The sequence below is a fragment of the Periplaneta americana genome, chromosome 7 (genome assembly GCF_040183065.1).
Source record: "Periplaneta americana isolate PAMFEO1 chromosome 7, P.americana_PAMFEO1_priV1, whole genome shotgun sequence".
NCBI lineage: Eukaryota > Metazoa > Arthropoda > Insecta > Blattodea > Blattidae > Periplaneta > Periplaneta americana.
The window spans coordinates 173,589,128-173,605,751 of record NC_091123.1 but is presented as its reverse complement, the minus strand read 5'-3'; the positions used below and the strand labels follow the sequence as shown (position 1 = coordinate 173,605,751).

General features: G+C 34.7%; 1 protein-coding gene across 1 annotated transcript; it reads left to right on the top strand.

The window, feature by feature from the left end:
- Positions 1-1,533: 1,533 nt before the first annotated feature.
- Positions 1,534-5,231, top strand: LOC138703744 (V-type proton ATPase subunit S1-like). Its single transcript, XM_069831878.1, has one exon. It carries the CDS (start codon positions 1,627-1,629, stop codon positions 2,893-2,895), a length of 1,269 nt encoding a protein of 422 aa, XP_069687979.1. The 5' UTR covers positions 1,534-1,626; the 3' UTR covers positions 2,896-5,231.
- The last annotated feature ends 11,393 nt before the right edge of the window (positions 5,232-16,624 follow it).

Here is a 16,624-nt window from a genome sequence, read left to right as displayed (position 1 = left end):
GAAAACTTGTGATAAAGCTAGCCCAGCTACGCGCTACTAGACGAAACATACGTGTTTGTCTCCTGGCCTTGCATGTCTCGGCTGGCTTCCGCCTCACAGTCAGCTGGTCTGTTCACGCGCGTACTATTTATTTTCTTTATTTGATATTTTCAATACTTTCTTATCAACGGTGCACCAGTAAAAAATATGTGTTTATTTGTACTTTCAAAGCGGAATCTAACCATATATTTTAAAAATATTTTTTCGTGGGCAAAGGCGTCTTAATGAAGAAAAATCTAAATTCTCCATTTCCGTAATAAGTAAGAAAAACTGTTTACATGTTAATATTAACTTTAATTTCTCAGCATCGAAATAAACCATGATTTTGGTCATTGGGTGAAAGGGTTTCGGAGCCACAACAGTTTAAAGTTGCTAATTTTATGAAAATACGATAAATTTAAATATTTTTAATTTAAACACTATGAAGTTCTGATGCCTCAAAATTTGCACAACGCATTGTATCACAGTTGTCAACGGACAAAAAAATTGTCATTGTATTTAAAAATTGCAAGGTCAATTTTTCTCTATATTTCGGTCGATTTGAGATGGAATAGCCCACATGAAGTTCTTATCAAAATTATAAGGAAGTTTTATAGTCGACTTCAAAAAAGCCCAAATTATTTCATTAAAAGAATTGGAGACTATAATGTAGACGACTACACAAGGAACAACAACATAATAGTGCAGTCAGGGACCCATGAAGTCCGATAGTGTATCAAAATTCAAGAAGAATTTAAAATAAATAAATATTAACATAGCGGGAATCGGACTAATGTTTACAACGCGAGGTACTAATGCGGAATAATATATGAGACACATAAGAAATGTTGAATAGTCTAAAGTTCCACATGTTTTAATTGTTTCAAATTTGTTTGTGCTTTCATAGAAAAATTACAACAAAAGATTGAATTTTAGTATCATAATACCCCTATTTGACTCTAAATCAAAATGTAAGAGATTGAATAGTAATGTAACATTATTGTTTTATATCAAAGCTGCATATTATGAAAAACATTGCATACTTCGTATTATTTTCCGTAATTAATTGTTACATATTTTTTTCTTTTTTAATTCTGACATTAAAAATGAATTACAGTAACGCTGTAACCCATTGGTGACATCACAGACAAATTAATGTCATTATCATGTAAGTCGAAAATTCCGGTATTTATAACATGTTCGGTTCTTATAAGGTTAAATTTATTACTGCTGTAATTGCAGCCAATATTAACTGTCCAGTCCACCATTTTGTAGTCAGCTGAGCGAATTACGTTTTTTTCGACCCTCTTTTTGCTACAGGATGGCATGAAGCGCCACTGAAGCGCTCCCGGCATGCGATCTCTCAAAGAGCTCCTTAAATAAAGCACGGGACACCTTCAATAGATGGCTCTGACCAGAGCAAGGACGACGTAGTTTTCAGAGTCCGTGGGATTCTTTGGTTCATAGCCTTCGTGACACTACCTCGAAGATAATATTCATGCTGATAGACTTGGTCAGAGAAGATAGCTTGAATTTTGTTTCAGCAGATTGCCGGTAGGTGGGGTGCGAGTTTCTGAATGAGGCCAAAAGTCATATGATTGATCCGCTATGGCTGCAAGAAGGATGGGCATTATAGTAGTGTTGAGTTTGTTAGCATTATTTGGTGAGTCTTACGGAACGGAATTCGTTCCCGTATTTATTTGGGGATCCAAAAAACCATCAGCAGAGACCGCAACGCCAGCATTAAAGAAATACAGTACAGATGACTTCGAAGATTACTTCCGTAAGAAGTTGTCAGCCTTTGGTGAGGAACCTGTTGTTTTAGTATTTAGAGAAGAGAATTTGAGTGTTGAAGACTTTAGTTTGCAAGATCAGGCAGAGAACACAGTGTTTTCGCACTTACAAACCGTGAGTACTTCGGCACCAGAAGCCAGTTTTATTCCTTCAGTAGAGAATCCACTTAAAGCCCTCGAACGTTTGGGGAAGCAGGGCTTTAAACGGATTGTAGTTAAAGATGCCGATGAAATTCAGATTCCAAGAAAAGGAGGCGCTGTGGTGTTTATGAAGATGGACGATGCAAAAGAAGACGAAGACAGGGGGGACTTACTGAGTCGTCACGATCTCATAATGAGTGAAATATATGCTCGCATGAAGAAGGAACGAGGTAATGTCATAGCTGTTTATACTGGACATTATTCTTCCTGGACAGAGCCAGAAAATGAACCAGTGCTGTACAGGAAACGAAGGTTGTTGGCAGAGCCTGTCGCTGCAGATCCGACATCCATTAATATGAACAATTCCTTCATCCTCATTTATGCAAACAGCATGCCCACTGTGAATGTGTCTGGGGAAGTAATTTATCTCCTTCGGGGTCCCATCGTCACAGGGGATACTCGTGCCTCATTCCAAAGTCTGTCAGCTAAATTCAACACCAATCGTACTACCACAGTGACAAACGTAAAACTGGAGTTTTTCTTCTACAACACAACAAGTTCTACTGGCTACTGGGTCTTGGAAAACATGACTTATGAAGATAGTAATGCAAATACAAAGATTACTCTTCGTCCTGTTGATAGCATTATTGCACCTATCACGTTTTCGTACCATTGTTCGTCTGAAACTGTTTTCAGAGCTAACAACACAACGATTACGTTCAAGAACTTTCAAGCACAACCTTATTTAGACGGCAACATCGTGTTTGGTGATGCATACAACTGTGAATTGTTCTTCACAGCACCCATCTGGTCTGGGCTCTTTGTCACGTCAATTCTCGCTCTCATAATGATCTGGGGACTCGTCATGATTATGGACATCCGAACCATGGACCAGTTTGATGATCCTAAAGGCAAAACTATCACTATCAGTGCGACAGATTAAACCAATGTTCAGCTGGAGATACTGACTGTACAATCAACAGAAAACGTGACCAGTTTCTTCTATGTTTTGTTTAGTTGGTTATGAGTTTTGTTTCCAACTAAGTTATTGAGTTTCTACTAATTAGAAATTCTCCACAAAATTTTATAACATTTCTTCTCGAAATCCGCTTTGCGATAATCTATAAATTATATTTCTCATTATAAATTGCGTGGTTTCTTGTTTTAAATTTTCAAATAATGGAACAGCAATCAATTTGTGAATCTCTCATTTTAATTTGACACAGTTCTTATTGTCACGTCCACTATTCAGTATCGTCCACTAAACAATATTATTTTTCAGCAGTTTCAGTAGCAAAGTTATAATCTAAGACAGGTTGGAGGAAGTTTGTTGTATGGCGGAATGGATGTGAAGGAATAGAAGAGACCATTTGATAGTTAATAGTTGATTTTCCTGATGCTACTCTGCTGCTGCACAAGCATCATGTCAGAACATTGTGATAACTCTCCGATGCTATTCCTATTGTTGTCAATTCATAGCCTTGTTCTGTGTACAGTATTTATGAAGTCAGTGCTGTGACTGCATGACTACTTTTCTCCCTGCGTGGTCAGACATCCATCAACCCGGTCCCTTCTTCTGAAGACTTTGTGGCACTGTTGCCAACAAATACAGAGGTTTGACCTACAGTGGAGCAGCCTTATGGGAACATATCTGTAATAACATATCAGAGAAGGAAACACGTGCAGTCACGGCACATTGCTTGTAAGATCTGTGTGTCGTGTCCAGTGGACACAGTTTTACTAATACTTAAAATCTCGGTGTACATACTAATTTAGATGGCTCGATGGGATGGTGGGTTACACAGTGGTGAACATTTAGCAACATTGTATCAATATGGCTTATTATATATGTGATTTTTACTAATTCCATAAGAATTCAGGTCTCTTGCATTTGTAATATTATCACTGTGTAACTGTACCTGAAACATTGCTTCTCAGCCCAAAACTCATGACTGCTTTCAGCAGTTGAAAATGTTAATTTATGGTTAAGGTGTTACTGACAATTATTTATTTACCATTTACATAATGCTGGAGCAATTAGATGACGGTTTTAAACAATATGAAAATTATTTTGTAAATTCAGTCAAATTTTATTCCTTTTCTGCGTTATTAAATAATTTGCTCTTTTGAAAAACAGCATAGCTACATCTTTGGGATATTCTGCTTGCCCAAATGTAGGCCAAAGATCTGAAGAGGCATGTAGAAGCTAAGTTTCTTTACAGAATTTACAAAATTTTGTGTGTTTTTATTGGACCAACTATGACCTGATAATTGTCAATTGTAAAATTTCTGAATTTTGAATAACTGAAAGTTTTATACCGAAGTACTTTTAATATTTATCTTTGTAAGATCAAGTTGTACGTTCTACTTGTATCTGAATTGAAAAACAAAGTCCATAGCTTATGAATATGGTTTGTCTCTATTCTTATATAGGCTTTTCAAGATGAGGTTTGTTCTCATGGGCTGAGACAGTGTTCAGATGTTCTGTGTATATTTTGTGAATAGTATTTAGAACCGGCATTGCACTGCCGTTGGGTCATTTTAGATCTTACATTCCCTTGAAGAGGTACAATCCACTGTTTGTATATTTTCTTAAAGACTTTGGAGTGTGGTTTTATTTTGTAAAGAGAGTTTTACTTTGTGTTTGTGGAGGAGTTTTAACATTTTTACGGTCTTTTATTTTGTATCTTAAAAGATCTGAAGGGATTGTCAACCAATTTATTATGCGACATTGGTAACAGTGACAACACAAATGTGAAGTTAGTTACATGGGGGGCTTGTAGTGCCCCGCAGCTTATAATGCTATCAACCCTTATCTATACAAATAGATGAAGTGAATACTTGGTGGTGTTTCTTCCCGAAATGAAGACTTCATTGCAGAAACTATAAGGTTGATTGCCCAAAGATAGTGATGTGTGTTAGTGACATATTTCAGATGTGGTATGAGCTTCCAGCTGGAATGGCACTTAATTTGTTCAGATGAATTTATGGATGTTGTGTCACTGTTTCCATCATCATAGCAAAATTAAATGTTAACATTTGTTGATATGTCACTACTGGTTGGCAGTCTCTCCTACAGGATTGTACTGCACACACAAACATATCGAATCTTGTGATCAATCAGTTGATATTGTAGTTTGGTTATGGCAGTAGCATGTAGCACACCATTTGCTGGTGTGAGATCAGATTGCGGTGGTGGTTGAACTTCACATATCTGTGTATGCATATCATCATTTTGAATCTTGATATTTCCCATCTTTAATATATATTTTAAATGAACCATTGTTTTATTGTTCACCATTTTCCTTTCATTTCCTTTCTACCTTTCATTTTTTTGATATCACACTTAAGTGTTACCACTATTTTGGAAAATATTTTAAGCTAGGTCGTATAACGATTCTTTCAAAAGTTTCGTTTTACACAAAGTATATTGCATGTTGCATGTTAGAAATTCTGAGCATAAACATCCTGTGCAGATTTCTATATTATTTTCTACATTTCATAATGCATATTTAAAATTTATGCAACTTTAAGGGGAGATGATTGTTAAGGTGTGTGAAAAATGATAAAAAAAATTGCCTGAAAGCAACTCGGCATAGATTTGGTTCTAGATTAACATAGCTTTTAAAATTTTTTTGTTCTGAATGGTGGAGCTTTTGGCTATTGAATGCACTTAGAATAGTTTTCATCTAATTCTTTATAAGACAGAAATATATATTTTTTTAATATTAAAGTTTTTTTTTTTTTTTTTAATAGAGTATCGTTACACAAAATGTCATTGGTGCACGTTTCTCAGAAACCGAGTAAGATAGAATTATGAAATTTTCAGGGTATGTTAATAGATACAGTATATATTAGCCATATTCATGCAGTTATTTTAAGGTGACTCAAAAAAAGTCTTGATTTATGCCAGTTTTTGTAGTTAGAAAAAACATATTTTTTTTTCTACAATTAATTTCATATGAACCCTAATACCAAAATAATGGACATATTAGAAAGATATTATGGCTTTGCTTTAGTTTCCTCTGACAATAAGTGATTAAAATTTCGTTACCATTATAACTATAAAAAATTAATGAAGTACACCAATGTAATGTTGTGTAACAATACTCTAAAAAAAAAATTAATATTGAAAAAAAAAATATATTTTTCACTTGAAGAGGTCTTGGGTGCAAATATGTTGCCCGTTTTGCAATATTATCGACTTTCTCGTTTCTAGGTATACCACAATGACTAGGTATCCATTGAAATGTTATTTCCTTTTGGAGTTCTTTTAGTTTACTTAGTTGTTTCTGAATTGGAATAATTCTATGTGCATATAGGTTTGGTACATATTTAATTATATTAAATATAGCTCCCTTGGAGTCGGTAAGTATTCAAATAGATTTTTCAGAAATTTGAGTAACACTGAAGAGCAGCATCAATAGCTAGGAATTCAGTGTCAAGACTGGAGGAGGATGAACATGGTATGAAATAACTTTCTTGATATTTCGGAATATAATACCCTGCTCCTGATGTCCCATTATTAGGATTTAGAGATCCATCTGTATAAATTTGAAGATGATCCTTATATGTGCTGCAGAGTAGTTCCATGGCATCTAACTTAACCCCTTACCGCGTTCTGGAACATACCAGTTTTACATTCATATAATTTATAATATAAGCATATAATATTTCAAACTGCATACTGGGATAGATATGACACACTGTCAAGAATTGGATTTGACCATGTGTGACATCAGTTGAGAAAGAAAGAACTATTTAAGTTATTTGAATATTAAATCTGTGTGTGTAAGACTGTCCCGTGCAGTAAGGGGTCAAGAATGTGTGGAGGATCATTTTTGGAATGATTTCCTGGAATTTGTGTGCTATGTTCTGGAATCACCCATTTTCATGGAGGAATTTCATTCATAACTGGAGTTTTAGCAATGAGTGTGTCAATGATATAGACTGGTATTTCTTCTTTGTTCATTTTATAGAAAATACACAGGATATTATGTGGCAGTTTGAAGAACATCTGAGATCTGGATGATGCTTGCAAAATATGTAAAGAAAAAACTTACTTCAAACTGTGCAAACTTAACTGTATGCACGCAAAAACAAACTCAGCTATTTGTTGTAGCCTATCACAAATTTTCCACGAGTTCTTTAATACACTGGAATGAATAAAATTTCTTTTTGTCAAGTGATGTCGATCAAAAACCAAGCTTCCTTATAAATCACTTGATTGTATCTCTGGCTGATATTTTGTCAACATCTTGGCCTTGCCAACTACTGTTCAAAGTGTTAGAAAAATATATCAGCAAGGAAGGTCAGTCTAAGAAGCCGAAGAGAATTTGGAAAATAGTTTTGCATATTCCGATTTCTCGTTTTGCATTTATCGGTACATTAGAAGTTTGGTAAAATTGGCGTTTTCGATTGTACAGTAGTGTAGGGGCGCAAGCAAATATCTTGCCCAAAAGTGGGTCGCACCTTGAAAAAACTTGGGAACCACTGCCTTGAAGTGACAAATGAAAACCTGCAACATACGATACAGCAAGTCCAAGGGAATTTCCTACGTCTCAACAGTGAAAGTGCAGTGTTATGCAGACCACAAAGTTGTCCTTACCAATGGCAGTTCTTCATGCCAGCGCACGCTGTGCTATGTAGCTCAACTCTGGTTATTCATTTTGTCCAGCCACATATAACTGCCGATGTTTGACAGTTTTTAAATTTTTTTAAAGCAATTAGGTAAAATACTTTTATTCTCGCAGGTTTGTCAAAGTGGGCAAATGTGTTTTCATAAAAATAATTTTCCATCAAAATGGACGAAAGAATAAGTGCAATCACATGCAATTCACGGTGATGATAATAATAAATATTTGTATTCTGTAATGCCTAGACCTCGGATTTTAGGTTAAATTCCTATTTTTTTTTTCTATAGGGATAAACAAACTAGTTAAATAAAGAACGTTTGAAAGTGGTTTAATGGTGCCTAAAAATCCCTGTTCTGCCCATGAGATTTATTTTTAAGGTTTCAGAGTCTAAAATTACCTATTTCTATTTGTTACGTATTTATTTTTAAATTTTCGTGTAGCAGTGAAAGAGAAAGTTTTGAATGTTATGGGGTGGGTATGGTTAAAATATTCTTAATAATTTGATTGTAGGAATGAAGAAATTCCTGGAAGGTGTCTGGTTTTGTTAAGCACTTGAGCAGACAGTAGCAACACAGTCTACTATATACAGTCACGAAGCTTGAGTTTTGAGGGTGCTAGAAACAATAGACTGTTTCGGTACTATTATGCATGCCTGTAATGAGGCGATATTAGCGACCCTAGTGGTGAGCAACTATCTAATGTTTGCATACTTACTACGTATTGAGCTTCGCGACTGTATATACTAGACTGTGGTAGCAATGTGATGTATCGGGAGGATGTATGTAGATCTCCCTAAAGAAATCAGCATGGCAAATATTGCTAGATTTAAATGTGCATCCATTGCTTCGGTATCATTGGGAAGAATTTTTTTCGCTTATAAAATTGTTCTGTCTAGGAAAAGGCAAAGTTTCACAATAGGAAATTAGAGAAAAACATTATTGCAATGGCAGTCATGCATAATGTGTTATTGTAAATTCATTTAATTGTAATATAAGCCCTTATAAATTAGATACCGGTATTCATAATTTAAGACTTAGTAAAAAGTTTATAACCGTAATGTTTTTTTTTCTTTTACTATTTTTGTCACTGTATACCATAATGCTTAATAGTACTCGCTAATTAATTGCATTTTTATAGTTACTGTAGTTTTGGTAGATATAAATTACATTTTAACTGCGTAAAATAGTATTTTTAGCTGCTTTAAGTGTATTTTAGGTACCTAAAAGTTAATTTTTAAGTGCCTAGTTCGTTTTAAGTAAATTAAATTTTAATTCTAGTGTGAATCACAATTTAAAACTTTTTTTTTTACTGTATAATATATTAATATAATTTATCGTACCTATCTTTAAGAAGGGGGACAAGACTAACTGTAGTAACTTTCGAGGAATATCACTTTTGTTGACATCGTACAAAATTTTGTCCAATATTCTTTTGAGAAGATTAACTCCATATGTAGATGAAATTATTGGGGATCATCAATGTGGTTTTAGGCGTAATAGATCAACTATTGACCAGATATTTTGTATTCGACAGATAATGGAGAAAAAATGGGAGTGTAAGGGTACAGTGCATCAGTTATTCATAGATTTCAAAAAGGCATATGACTCGGTTAAGAGAGACGTTTTATATGATATTCTTATTGAATTTGGTATTCCCAAGAAACTAGTTCAATTAATTAAAATGTGTCTCAGTGAAACGTACAGCAGAGTTCGTATAGGTCAGTTTCTGTCAGATGCGTTTCCAATTCACTGTGGGCTAAAGCAAGGAGATGCACTATCACCTTTACTTTTTAACTTTGCTCTAGAGTATGCCGTTAGGAAAGTCCAGGATAACAGAGAGGGCTTGGAATTGAACGGGTTACATCAGCTGCTTGTCTATGCGGATGACGTGAATATGTTAGGAGAAAATCCACAAACGATTAGGGAAATCACGGGAATTTTACTGGAAGCAGGTAAAGAGATAGGTTTGGAAGTAAATCCCGAAAAGAGAAAGTATATGATTATGTCTCGTGACCAGAATATTGTACGAAATGGAAATATAAAATTTGGAAATTTATCTTTTGAAGAGGTGGAGAAGTTTAAATATCTGGGAGCAACAGTAACAAATATAAATGATACTCGGGAGGAAATTAAACACAGAATAAATAAGGGAAATGCCTGTTATTATTCGGTTGAGAAGCTTTTATCATCCAGTCTGCTGTCGAAAAATCTGGAAGTTAGAATCTATAAAACAGTTATATTACCGGTTGTTCTGTATGGTTGTGAAACTTGGACTCTCACTTTGAATGGAATGGAGACTACGGGTGTTTGAGAATAAGATTCTTAGGAAAATATTTGGGGCTAAGAGGGATGAAGTTACAGGAGAATGGAGAAAATTACACAACACAGAACTGCACGCATTGTATTCTTCACCTGACATAATTAGAAACATTAAATCCAGACGTTTGAGATGGGCAGGGCATGAAGCACCTATGGGCCAATCCAGAAATGCATATAGAGTGTTAGTTGGGAGGCCAGAGGGAAAAAGACCTTTAGGGAGGCCGAGACGTAGATGGGAAGATAATATTAAAATGGATTTGAGGGAGTTGGGATATGATGATAGAGAATGGATTAATTTTGCTCAGGATAGGGACGAATGGCGGGCTTATGTGAGGGTGGCAATGTACCTCCGGGTTCCTTAAAAGCCAGTAAGTAAGTATAATTTATGTAAATAACCTGTTCCAGAATACTGGCTGAATTCTTAGTATTTTTGATCTGGTCCCATCTTTGTCAAACATTTGTTTTGTAGTTGACGTCTGCAATAGCCTACAATCTTCTATTCATCCTCTTCATTTCTCCTATTGTTTCACTCTCATTTACCTTTGCATCACTTCGCACATTTTTCTTTTCTTCTCCTCGTCTGCCTTCCTTTCCATCTGTTCGTGATTTTCTTTTTGTTGATCTCGTCATTTTTTCGCGTTCATTACTCTGCCGGTTTAGTTGTCCAGACGTGTTTTTATTTATTGCAAATTCCAGGATCTTCACAAAACTCTAGGTCGTAATATTTTCCATTTACTTTCAGTTTGTCTTCATATACTTAAGGCTTTTAAGGAACCCGGAGGTTCATTGCCGCCCTCACATAAGCCCCCCCCCCCCCATGGGTACCTTTCCACTATCACCTTGGTTTTTTTTCTTAAATTACTCAAGATTACTTCTCTAATCTCATTTATAAATCTCACTAGTAATGGCCTACAAGTCTAATCCTAATAAGTTCATTTCTACATTGAGCAGTATAAAATAAAACAACAGATAACATAAAATCAGATTTTATTGGATCACTGCAATCTGGTACAAAATGTGTAACTTTTTCCAAAACCAACAGAGGAGATAGGTGCTACCAACATCTAAGCACAACTTGTTTTATGGCTGACTCAATTCTGTTGCTGACACCCACTTCTATTTGGAGTTGTTCTGTGGGTGAGTGCCTTCGCTAGTGGCTGGGAGAGCTGCGTCGTCGACGCCCTCCACTCCTGCGTCTGCGTTCGGAACTAGATTGGCGACGTCTGCGTCTGAGCTGCTTCGGCGTTCTTCGCGCCTGTGCCTGCGTCCAGAACGAGACCTCACGTGCATTGTCCCGTCCTCCAGATCCTCGAGCTGGTAGCGGCCCCTGTTGGTCCTCAGGATTCCTTGGGTCACTCCTTGTTTCAAGGCCGTGTCTATCTCCTGCTTCAGCTTGCTGACATCAGTGGGGTAGAGTGACATGATATACTTCACTATTTGGTTTCGAGTAGGACCATTGGGCTCCAGTAGATCCGTGATGGCCAGTACCACCATTTGCATTGGCTTTGGAGGTTCCACCGCCAGTATATTTTTCATCTCCATTAGATCTTCTATGGTTGATTCCACCAAATCCGATAGCGTTTGAAGTTTACTCTACACCTCTTCCATCTACGTTGATCATCGCATTTTCAATTTTATCACAAGATTTATTCTTGACCAAACTTAAACAGACCCTTAAATATGCAGTTAACTAACAAATAATTTGTCTTATAGGGTTCAAAATTGTGAAGAAAATATATCAGGTATTTAAGTACTTGTCCCGGACTGTCAAGAAAACACTATATACAATGATTTAAAAAAGTCTTGAACAGTGTGCATTCCTCAATATCAACGGATGTATAAAGAATTATTTTATGACTTTTCTTCTATTTTACAGGAAATATGAAAACGTGACATAAAAGTCTTGATGTAATGACCCTCATGCAAGTGACAGGAATCTTATAAAAGACCAAAATATATTAATAAAATTTATTCCAGACAGTGAGAAAGGAGGATGAAATGCAACACATAATTCTGATGTCATACTAACGTTACTTAGCAACAGCTCAATTTTTAGATTATGTATTTAAAATTTAATTAAGCAAATACATGAAAATACTGTAATGAATACTGTAACTTTGAAACATTCTGTATTTAATGACAAAGGTTTCATCACATCGAAAAATTATGTTCATGCAACTAAAGTGACTTCAGTTTCAAAGACCTATGACTCTATAAGTATCATAACTGAATTATTATGGTTCGATAATTAATTTATTGGTCGGCTATTGTGAACAAAATTGTGTGTGGACCACCTCTGTGGTGTAGGGGTCAGCATGCTGGTCTCTTACGCAGAGGGCCCAGGTTCGATTCCTGGTTGGGTTGAATTTCCTGGTTGAGGTTTTTCAGGGTTTTTCCTCAACCGTAAGGCAAATGCCAGGAAATTTGGGCCACAACATCCCTGAAAATCACCGGCCTCATTCATCACCAAAATCATATTCATAATAAATCAGTCACACATATACAGTCGCCATCTAGTTCACAACAGTAGAACCAGTCTCAAGAATAGTACGCAGGCCTTCGGATTTCAATCAAAGATTAACTCGCGATATAACCAAAGATGTTAAAGCGAGTATAAATAATAGCGAGGAAAAAAAAAATCGTGTGTGAATTTATTTACTTTTATTCTAGATTTGATGCAAAATGTCTCATAAATTGATACCTATTCTGTGTCATGTTTAAGACATACAACGTGAAATATAATATTGGAACGTAAAATAGAATGCATAATCGCTTACAATCTGATTATAATTAAGCACTGTTTGTCATAACTAGCACATAAATCCATACAAATTTACGTATGGATTGCACTAGAGACAATTGACTTTCCTCTTCGTTTGTGTTGTCTCAATGATCATATTAAGCTCTCCTCTGCACCATCTTCTATTTCCTAGTGTTGTCTACTACGGCTGTGAATAACTGTTGATTTGTAAATGCGTATTATACATAACTTAATCAGAAGTGAAAATTAAACATGAAAGAATTGTGTACCTGCAATATAATTGTAATTATTTAATTACCCTAATCAGAAAGGCCATTTGGTGATAATATGAAGTAGTTGGCTGAAGACCTGCTAAACAATGTCATTGTCCACTAAAAGTTGCAGAGAATCTGTTGGGAATTGAACCCAGTATCCATTATGAGAAATAATTAGCCAGCTAATTAATTGACTGATTCGTAGCAATGTATCTGCAACTGTATCCCAATTCTTGAAGGAAATGGTGTCGTTGCTTAGAACACAGATTGAGTTAAAATAATGTATGACTTTCTGCGATTCTTCATTTTGTATATGTGTACATTAGTACCGGTATATATTTTTTTCATTTCTTAAGATGCACACTAGATTACATGGTTTTTACATCCAGACTGTAACCACTGTTTTTGGATCAATTTTATATAGGGATTCCGAATTTATTTAAATTTTGCATTGTATCACGTTTTTAAGCACTTCGATTGCCTATTGAAATCTAAAATAACTTCACTGTAAATAGAAAAAATAATTTAATTTAAAATATGAGTTCGATTTTGTGGATTTTCTAATACCCAGTCTTACTGTATATGTGACAGTTGGAGAAATATAGGTGTCCAACCTCAGTTCTACTGATTATGGAAGTTAACACTTGTTCTGTTAACAAAAAGAATTTTTCATGGTGGTACAATTCTCTAATAGTCATTGTTTCTTGTTCACGTTAACACTTGTTTAAAACTTTAAATTATATTAGTTGAAACGTTAAAAGTGTTATAATTTAAACAGGTTATGTACCTTATGACAGACGGGTCCCATTTCGACTCCAGTGTGGTGTCATCTTCAGTGTCCTTTGGACTACTGCTGCTCCAGCTGATCTTGATTTCCAGCTTTTGCGTTTGAGAGTTGTAGGGGTGAGGTTGTGTTGCTCTTATGGTGGGGGTGGTTGTTTGTCATGTATTATGAAGTCGAATAATGTATGGGTATCGAACTGTAATTGTATATTAAGTATATGTTGTGGGTGTTGTGTGTATTTCGTAATTGAGAACCGTTTTTGCAAAACTTGCTAACTGCAAAATTTGCAAAATTGAGATTTTTATGGATTCGTTAACATAAGGCAGGCCTCTACATGATGTTCAAAGCTTCTTAGTAAAATTGGGTTATTTTTCTTCATTGTAGTGTGTCAAAGTGTGATCGTTTTTTCAAAACTTGCTTTCTACTATAAGTGAGAGTTACAGCAAAACTTGCTTACTATAGTGTTTTGTCTCTCCTGTAAAATTTAGTTTTTTCAGTTAGCAAGTTTTGTAAAAACGGTCCTCAATTGTTCTATGACCATAGTCTTCGTCTTGTTTGCATTTATCTTCATACCATACTGTTCACAGCTGTAATTTAGCTCCAGTAGCATATCCTTTAGTATCATCTCCTCTTCTGCTAACAACGCCATATCATCAGCAAATCTTATGCACTTTATTCTTCTTCCTCCTACTATCACTCTTCCCATGTTCTGAAAACAGTTCTTTACTAAATCCTCCAAGTAGATGTTGAACAGGGTAGGTGATAAAGGTCATCCTTGACGTACTCCTTTCCCAATTTCACTTTCTTCTGACATTTCTTCTCCTGTTCTCCTGACTTTCATTGTTCCCTCTTTCCAATCCACACCAGTCTATTTTGGGGGTTTTCGCTTTTAAATGCATATATATTTTTATGCTCGACCATGCCGAAATGTAGTAATTATACACCTCATTAAAGTATACCTATTCATTATAATTCAGTTGTTCAGCCAATGAGAAATCACCATTGTACCATTATAAAACAGCAAGTATCGATTATTCTCAGATATGCAATCGAAAGACAATTAGCGAAATGTCACGGAGGCTGGAAATCCAATACTGTCGCAGAAGGTTATGTTCTGTTACTATAATAATTAACGTTAATTGTAAATAATATTCAAATAAATTCAATTTGTCATCTCATTTTTCAATTCTAAATCAATTTCCAGGTTATATCAAGACTAATGTTCATGTTATTCTCTAGATTATATCAAGGTCAATGACATTCGTGCCTCGGAAAAATCAATACTTTCGCGTCTGCGCACATCTCACAATTCAGGTCAGTTCCGCCCCTCACTTACATAACCATAACATGAATACTTATGAATAATTTCAAGTTAGAAATATGGTCGAGCATAAAAAGTCGTATGAAACTTGCCTATAATGGTAATTAAAACACTCGTATGAAAATTATGAAACTCGCTTACGCTTGTTTCATAAACAAACATACTCGCGTCTTAATTACTACCATTATAGGCTCATTGCATAATGTACTATTATTTTACATATTTAAATGCATATATTAACATCTCTTCGTATTTTGTCTGTTATCTAATTATCTAATTCCAAATTTGTCTGTGATAAAAATAATTTCCAAGAAATATAAAAATTACGTGAGAAATAAAACCAATAATTAGTTAATTACTGTTGAGGATATGAAATTGCTGCAACTACAATGAATACTACTTCTTCCTAATGTATAAGTTCAGTCGTTTTTCACTTAACTCTGAGTGTGTAGGCTTACTAGCAGAGTAACTGTAATGTTTCAGGAGCCAGGCGAAAACTCGCGTCACCCAGATGTCATTCAGACTTTTACTCTGATTTCTTAGAGCGAAAAATTAATGTTTATTGTTAGTAAAATAACATTTACAAAAATACCATCGTAATTCTTCCCTGAAGGAGTAAAAACTCGAGGTCAGGGAGTTATTTAAACACATACTTAACAAAAAGTTTGGGCATAAAAAAAGATATGTGTTGTTAATTCCATAGTTGCTTTGTACAGATTTTTTTTTTTCGATTTTTAACTATAAAATTACATTTTTCTTACGCATTTATCACAACAATTGTCACAAATCATGCCACTCTTGTATATTCTTCAAGACTGTACATTAGGATGCATAAATAATCAAGTTCCTAAAGTCGTATGATTTGTGATAAGTACTTAAGAATAATGTAATTTTTAGTTAAAACAAAATCTGTACAAAGCAATCAGCAACACACTTTTAGCTTCAGAACACTAGCCAATTAAAGAAATGATACTTATGAACAGTTCATTCTCTATTTGTAATATTCTTTTACCCTTAAAACTAAAGAAAAAAAAATATTTTGCTGAGAACTTCAAATTAATGTAACTCTGAAAATATTGAGAATAGGACAAATGTTTACATGACATTTTTTGCTCAGAATGGCTTTGGGTATAAGCAGTGGCGGTAAATCCTGTATATATTTTCATTACTTCACTGTTAATACAATAGTTTATTACAGTATATAAAATTAATGTACAATCTTTGCGTGATATACAGTATTATAAAACTATTTACAATTTCTTTTTCTTAATACAAAACTAATCATGGATTTAAAATCAATATCAAACAAATGGTCAGTGATATTAAAAACGGCATTAACAAAATGACAATGTAATGATGTGCTCAAATCAGCTTCAAACATACTGAAATTCATTTTCTTTACCAAGAAGACCAGTTTGTTATACAAATACCTATAGTTTTGTTACAGAATAAGCTCATACTTTTTGTAGAATAAATTTCTCATTGAAAGTAATATAATATGATCAGTTAACACTTTAGTACTGGACATATTATGCTGTAATTACAAATTAACAGGTACTGGTACGTATATTATTCTTTTTAGCAGCACTTTCTAAGTT